This window comes from Blennius ocellaris, assembly GCF_963422515.1.
Source record: "Blennius ocellaris genome assembly, chromosome: 24".
NCBI classification, from domain to species: domain Eukaryota; kingdom Metazoa; phylum Chordata; class Actinopteri; order Blenniiformes; family Blenniidae; genus Blennius; species Blennius ocellaris.
Window position 1 is genome coordinate 16,241,102 of NC_137673.1, and position 8,297 is coordinate 16,249,398.

Genomic DNA, 8,297 nt, shown 5'->3' on the forward strand with positions numbered 1-8,297 from the left:
TGTCTATAGCCTGACCCTGACACTTTTACTTCTCACATGACACAGGACTGGTTTGTGGAGCCATGTTGAAGCAGTATTGGACCGTTCTTGGAGTGCGGTTGGACCTGAGAATCACTGCATGCACAGCATCCAATGCAAGGAGGTAGGATTGCGTGTCGCGTCACACAATAGATGACCAAATAAAAATCATGTGCACATGCATTTTGAAGTATAGTTGGTGATCCAATGCATTGGTTGCTGGAGTGAGTCACAAATGAACCATTTTGACTGACTGTGCTGACTTTGACACTGAACTTTACTGGTTACCATGGAGACGCGCTGCACTATGTCTGACTCTGGTGCATCCGCTGCCGACTGCGATGGGTTGGGAATAAACACTGAAAAAACAATTCAACTGACTGCTGAGGGGTTTGTAGCTCAATGTGAAAGGGTGAGAACTGTCAAACTAAGCTGAACCTCAGAGCCAGTATCCAAGGTTTCATGTCAAACAACAAATTAATTGTAAAAAAATGGTGTGAGCTGGGTTGGCTGTGCAATGATGAATGCCTACATGAAAGTTTGCTGGGTTTCATGTTGCCTGATAAAGAATAAACCTGAAAGTTGTTTAAAAAAATGGTCAATAAATGTATTTGAGGTGCAACTGAGTTTCAAACGATGGTGATGCACCTGACAATTATGGTGTTTGAAATGTTTTTGGACAATGATTAATGGGTAAAAGTGTAAAATCCACAATCTTTTGTTGCATTAAGAGCCAAAGCAGAAAAGGCTGGATGCATTGCTTGTCTTGGAGTTTTAAAGGAAAAGCATGCTTTGGAGGATCTGGAAGAGTGATTGAGGAAGGGCCTCTTGACTTGGAAGCAAAATGTCCTGAAAGTGCAAAATCCGTGAAATGCCACAGATGCTGGACATTCTTCCCAATCCTCTTCAAAATCAATGAGCTCTTATTTGGGGAAAAGTAAAACGGTATCTGTTCGAACCTCAAAAGCAACTCCACTGTGGAAATACATGGACATCGAGGTGTGCAATGATGCCAAATGCATGCATGAAAGTTGGTTGGGTTTCATGTCACCTGGTAAAAAAGAAACCTGAAACTTGTTTCAATGCAACAATGATGGTCAACAAGAAATTCATTTCTGAGGTGCAACCATGGGTTTCAAACATTGAAGGTGATGCACATAATGATTTTTCCAATGCTGGCAAATAAATGGGGAAATGTGTAAAATCCAGCACCTCAACTTAATGAAAACAAAGCCCTGGATCTCATGGAAAAGCCTTGACTCAATGGAAACATCTGGCTCTCAGGAAATATCTGGATCTATTGGAAAATTCTGAATGTGGCGGATTCTCCTAATTAAGGCATTTCATATGTTAATTGTCCCATTGTTATATATAACATAAAGCCACAAAAATGGTTGTCTGACTGGTTTTGTGGTCTCCATGTATGTTGTTGGTTAAAAAGTTAATGATTGATCCATTTTTTTTAAAAACTATGAAAATGACAAATATAAAGTTGTTTGAATTGGGATTGCTTTGTAGTCTTGATGGGTTGTCCTCTGAGTTTGTCTTGTGCGCCAAATGTCTTGTCTCGTGTCCCCACTTGAGGCCTACACCTTGTGGTGGTGAGTGGGCTTTAAACTAAGATGGGCCATCTTTGGTACAATTGAGGATGATGCACTGTCACTTTTCACTGTCAATTTAATGACTAAGTGTACTTGAGCTGAATAAACACTGTTTTAGAAAATTCCAAGAAGTTTTAAGATCTTTTGTTCCATGCATCTGTTTGCAGGCTGTTGGGTTTAGACAATCTCAGACTCCATCCCCTAATGTTGACTCGTTGGTTGACATGGGGAGCAAATGTCAAATGCATGGTGGTTGAACTGTTTCTTGTCGTGTTAATGTATGTTCCATCTGTGTTGTGTGCCAAGTAGGACTTGTGTCCCACTTGAAGCCTGCAATTTATGCTGCCTGGGCTTTCAACTACGATCGGTCACCTATGTTTAGTTAAATCTGTGGTACAACTCTGTGCAAATATGTTGTGGGAAATGTACAGACAGTAATGGGTAAAAACCTTTGCAGAACGATAAACATAACTTGAGGATATTGCAAAGTGTTTTTTTGTCTGTACATTTCATGCTGTTGGGTTTGGACAATCTCAGACTCCATCCCCTAATGTTGACTCGTTGGTTGACATGGGGAACAAATGTCCAATGCATGGTGGTTGAACCTTAAAGATTTCCTCCAAATGATTCAGTTTCCTATTATGTAAATGTATATTTCTGTGGTTTCTTTCTTGTGGGGGTGTGGAAGACATTCTTCCCAATCAATGAGCTCTTATTTGGGAAAAGTAAAACCGTATCTGTTCGAACCTCAAAAGCAGCAACTCCGCTGTGGAAATACATGGACAGCGAGGTGTGCACTGATGGCAAATGCATACATGAAAGTTGGTTGGGTTTCATCTCACATGATAAAAAAGAAACCTGAAACTTGTTTCAATGATCAACAAGAAGTGCATTTCTGAGGTGCAACCATGGGTTTCAAACAATGAAGGTGATGCACATGATGGAGGTGTTTCCAATGTTGGCAAATAAATGGGGAAATGTGTCAAATCCAGCATCCCTCAATTTAATTAAAACAAAGCCCTGGATCTCATGGAAAAGTCTTGATTCAATGGAAACATCTGGCTCTCAGTGGAAATATCTGGATCTATTGGACAATTCTGAACGTGGCGGATTCTCCTAATTGTCCCATTGTTCTACAAACAATAAAGCCACAAACATAGTGGCTTCACTGGTTTTGTGGTCTCATGTATGTTTTTACAAACCATGAAAATGACTAATGCAAAAAAGTTGTTTGAATTGTGATTGCTTTGTAGTCTTGATGCATGTTGTCCTGTCTGAGTTTGTCTTGTGCGCCAAATGTCTTGTCTTGTGTCCCCACTCGAGGCCTGCACCTTGTCGTGGTGAGTGGGCTTTAAACTAAGCTGGGCCACCCATGTTTAAATGTTGGTTACATCTGTGGTACAATTGAGGATGACGGTCACTTTTCACTGTCAGTTTAATGACTTCAAATATACTTGAGCTGAATAAAGTGTTTTAGAAAATTCCAAGTTGTAAGATCTTTTGTTCCATGCATCTGTTTGCATACTGTTGGGTTTAGACAATCTCAGACTCTATCCCCTAATGTTGACTCGTTGGTTGACATGGGGAACAAATGTCAAATGCATGGTGGTTGAATTGTTTCTTGTAGTGTTAATGTATGTTCCATCTGTGTTGTGTGCCCAGTAGGTCTTGTGTCCCACTTGAAGCCTGCAATTTATGCTGCCTGGGCTTTCAACTATGATCGGCCGCCCATGTTTAGTCCAATCTGTGGTACAACTCTGTGCAAATGGGGGAAATGTAGAGTCAGTAAAGGGTAAACACTTTTGGCAGAACAATAAACATGAGGGTATTGCAAAGTGTTTTGTCTGTACATTTTATACCGTTTGGATTAGACAATCGCTGGGGGGGTGTTGTCCTGTCTGAGTTTGTCTTGTCTCCACTCGAGGCCTACACCCTGTCATGGTGAGTGGGCTTTAAACTAAGATGGGCCACCCGTGTTTAAATGTTGGTTACATCTGTGGTACAATTGAGGATGACTGTCACTGTCAGTTTAATGACTTCAAATGTACTTGAGCTGAATAAACTGTTTTTGAAAATTCCAAGAAGTTGTAAGATCTTTTGTTCCATGCATCTGTTGGGATCTCACAGGACCACAGAAAGTTGGTTCATTTCTAGGAAAAGACAATTGTCATATGTCATGACATATGAATTCTGACCCAGGAATGTGATTGTCTTTCACACCTAATTTTGGGGGGGGGCTTTCGCAGGACCTTCCTCCCCCCCTTTCTGCTCACAAGACTCTTCCCCCATGGCACTCAGCCAGTCACTGATTGGTTGAAGCTCCCAGGTTTTGACACCTCCGAATCCACACGTGGAACAAAAGTCATTCAGCCAGCCTCTATTCTCTCTCTTGCAAGACTGGACTCTGAGTAGGTGAGTTGCTGGAGAGCAGCTCATCCAGTGTTAGCATACAGCTAACACCAGAGGCCTGCAAGCAGGGGCCTCCACTCCTCTCTTGCAACGAAGACTCTGAGGAAACCTTCCCAGGACCAGCGCCCAGAGTCTGCTCTCCCATCAACCAGGAAAACCAACCAGTTCCTCCAGGACGGACTAGGGAAACCAAGCAGTTCCTCCAGGACGGACCAGGGAAACCAAGCAGTTCCTCCAGGACGGACCAGGGAAACGACGCCTCACAGAACTTCTTTGTGTTTTCCTCAACCAGCAGGAAAACCATCACAGACCTGAGCGACCAGCTCCTCAGTCTGGACAAAAGGAACAACCAGGAGCTGCAAAGAAGGACTCCTGAAACATCAACTTCATCTTCTTCTCCTCAGCCTGCAGAACCAGCAACCACAGTTAGCAGGAGGTGCTAACTACAGGAGAAGACACCAGCTTCCCTCCAGCAGGACAACAACTGAACTCCTTCAAGGAAGTGGGAACAACAACTGGGCTTTACCTGAGATTAGTTAAACCTGATGCTATGATAGAACTGTTTAACTTTATGAAGATGTGTTGGTTCTGTTACAGTGATTGAGTTCTATAGATAATGATCTTAGGAGCAGTGATCAACCTGTAAACCAACGTTAGCTCTGCCACAGACACAGGGTCTGCATGCTAATCTTTGCTTTACTAACTAGTTAACTCACAATCCTACACATATCACATCAAAGACAACATCACACAGTAACTGAACACCATCTGATGACTCCTGACGTTTTACAAAACAAGTCTCATTCACATCAAGTCATTCTAGAAATGGTCCTTTAGCAGAGACACACAGGAAGCAGACGCTAAAGACTAGCTTCCATGTTCCATTGTTCTCCAGCACATGGTGGAGACCCAGGACAGACTTCCTGCTCTCTGATAACAAACATTGGAATGGAGTTTCTTGTGATCCGCCATCTTGTTTTGGAGTTCCATCACACGTCTCACACACACACTCCCTCCACCTCTCTTTTTCTCTCTCCACACCTACACACACCCAGCTGTATATAGGTAGTTAGAATCTGTGTTTTATTTGTTTTCCTTGTAAATAAATGTTTGGAATCATACTTGCTGTTTTATTAATGTGCACAAAGGTGACTGAAATGTCGACTCTTCTGTGTCAAGAACTCCAAAATCCTTCAAGCTTTACTGTTAATTCTGGTAATTGTAATTAATTCAACTATTAATTCAAATTCCTGGTGAACTGTTTAGTATATCTTATGAGACTGATAGAACTGAATTGGCTATCATTTCCTGTTAAGACAGGTGGAGGTCCAAGGTTCTGATATACATCAGATTACCTTTCAATAACATTATTAATAACGATCTTTGATCATTAGTAATCATTATCGATAGCCAACCACAACATAAATAGTGATCCATATGAGGTAATAAATCCCTACACATCTGTTTGCAGGCTGTTGGGTTTAGACAATCTCAGACTCCATCCCCTAATGTTGACTCGTTGGTTGATACGGGGAACAAATGTCAAATGCATGGTGGTTGAATTGTTTCTTGTAGTGTTAATGTATGTTCCATCTGTATGTTGTGTGCCAAGTAGGTCTTGTGTCCCACTTGAACCCTGCAATTTATGCTGCCTGGGAGCTGAGGACTGAGGACAGAGCTCCACAGCTTCTCAACCTGAAGAAGAACCAACAATGAAAACCAGTTCAATGTTCTTCATGGACTCAGTTCTACATCTTTGTTCCTGAACCACGTACACATACATGCTTCTCTCTGCAGACACACTCTCACTCAGCTTCTTCTTGATGTACTGGACTGTTTCCTGATTGGTCTGTGAGCTACTTCCTGTCTGTGTCAGCAGACCTCGGAGGAGACTTTGATTGGTCTGCAGTGAAAGACCCAGGAGGAAGCGGAGGAACAAGTCCAGGTGTCCATTTGGACTCTTCAAGGCCTCGTCCACTGCTCTCTGATGGAGATGCTGGAGATTAACTTCCTCCTCCAACACTTTTGACCACCGGGAGGTTTGTTGTTTCTTCACCAGGAGGTTGATTCCAGACTTGATGAAGGTCTGATGGACATGAAGAGCAGCCACAAACTCCTGAAGGCTCAGATGGATGAAGCAGAAGACCTTGTCCTGGCACAGGCCTTGCTCCTCCCTAAAGACCTGCGTGAACATTCCTGAGTACACTGAGGCTGCTCTGAGATCGATGCCACACTCTGTAAGGTCGGATTCATAGAAGATCAGGTTTCCTTTCTGCAGCTCCTCAAAAGCCAGTTTTCCCAGAGACTCCGTCATCTCCCTGCTCTCTGGACTCCAGTGTGGATCTGTGGCAGCTCCTCCATCATACTTGACCTTCTTGACTTTGGCCTGGACCACCAGGTGGTGGATGTACATCTGGGTCATGGTCTTGGGCAGCTCTCCTCCCTCTCTGCTCTTCAACACCTCCTCCAGAACTGTAGCAGTGATCCAGTAGAAGACTGGGATGTGGCACATGATGTGGAGGCTTCGTGAGGTCTTGATGTGGGAGATGATCCTGCTGGCCTGCTGCTCCTCTCTGAACCTCCTCCTGAAGTACTCCTCCTTCTGTGGCTCAGTGAACCCTCGGACCTCCGTCACCATGCCGACACAGTCAGGAGGGATGTGATTGGCTGCTGCAGAGGCGAGCAGAGGGAAGCAGTTTCCCCCTGATGAGGTTTGTCAGCAGCACATCCACTGAGGTGGACTCTGTCACATCAGTCAGGATCTCAGTGTGCTGGAAGTCCAGAGGGAGGCGACACTCATCCAGACCGTCAAAGATGAAGACCACCTGGAGGTCTTCAAAGCTGCAGAGTCCTGCTTCTTTGGTTTGAGTGAAGAAGTGATGGACAAGTCCCACCAAGCTGAACTTCCTGTCCTTCAACACATTCAGCTCTCTGAAGGTGAATGGGAATGTGAAGTGGACGTCCTGGTTGCTTTGGTCTTCAGCCCAGTCCACAGTGAACTTGTGTGTCAGGACTGTTTTCCCAATGCCAGCCACTCCCTTTGTCAGCACTGTTCTGATTGGTGGACATCTTCCAGGTGAGGCTTTAAAGAGGTCTCCTGGTCTGATGCTGGTTTCTGCTCTGTCTGCTCTCCTGGATGCTGCTTCAATCTGTCTGACCTCATGTTCCTCATTGACCTCATTGACCCCCCCTCTGTGATGTGGAGCTCTGTGTAGATCTGCTTCAGGAGGGTGGACTCTCCTGCTTTAGAGACCCCCTCAAACACAACCTGGAACCTCTTCTTCAGGGCACATTTCACCTTCTGTTGGCAGACTCCAGTAGCAGTTCCTGAAAAGAAGAAACCATGAATGAGTTGAGTGTGTTTGACATTGAATGTGAAGATGACAGTGTGTTAGTGGAGATGTTTCTCCTCCATCAGCTCCTCAGTGGAGACCAAACAGCCTCTGGCCTGATGCACATGTTTGCATCACATGAACAGCAGAGTTCAGGAACTCTCTTTGTGTCTCCTCGTCTCTGCTTTTGGACTTCCTGCCTGTTTCACACTTTCTGTGTCTGACCTGGAAATGACCTCTGTTCTCTGGACGGACTCTGTTTCTGACTGCTTTCTGCTCCAGCTGAGAACATTTCAGGTTTCATCTCCATCCTGTGAAATGAGATCAAATCCTCTTACTGCTCCACAGACGCTGAGCCAGCTCCTCCTGCTTCATCCTCCTCAGGAAGTCCAGTGTGATCCTCAGAAATGACTCTCTGCTGCTCCTCTGCTCTTCATCCTCATCCTCCCTCTCACTCCCTGAGCATGCTGGGTCATCTGGACTCAGGAGCTTCTGCATCTTCTTCAGCTCCTTCTTCATGAAAGTCACCATGTTGTCCTCCAGCAGCTGGAACAGAGAAACATGTGGAGTTGACTTTGAGCTGAAACTGAAGCCAGATTGAGATGTGAGTGTAAATCCAGTGCAGAGAGCAGGATGGACAACATGTGAAGCCAAATCACACTTCATGTGGGATCCAGCAGAAACAGCTTCAAGCATCAGTGAAGACTGGAAGCTGGATGAAGGTTGGACTGTTTCACTTTGGACCTGAATGGATCTAATTAGCTGAGTGTCTGTTTCATGTTTCAGCTGGAAGTCACAACAGCTTCTTCTGTCTCATGATGTGGCAGTAAAGTGTTGAATGGACACTTGTTCTCACCATAAATATGGAGTCCAGATGTGTTTGCTGCTGAGGGGCGGAGCCACCACGGAGAACCTGGGAGCTCTGCTGGCTCACGCT

General features: G+C 44.5%; 1 protein-coding gene across 1 annotated transcript; it reads right to left on the reverse strand.

Annotated features, from left to right (window-relative positions):
- Window positions 1–5,718: 5,718 nt before the first annotated feature.
- On the reverse strand, window positions 5,719–8,297 carry LOC308147549 (protein NLRC3-like; the record flags this gene model as incomplete). Its single annotated transcript, XM_080519761.1, is given in 5 exon segments — window positions 5,719–6,703; window positions 6,705–7,216; window positions 7,219–7,355; window positions 7,699–7,906; window positions 8,217–8,297. Coding segments are annotated over 5 exon segments (1,845 nt in total). The 5' UTR covers window positions 8,220–8,297.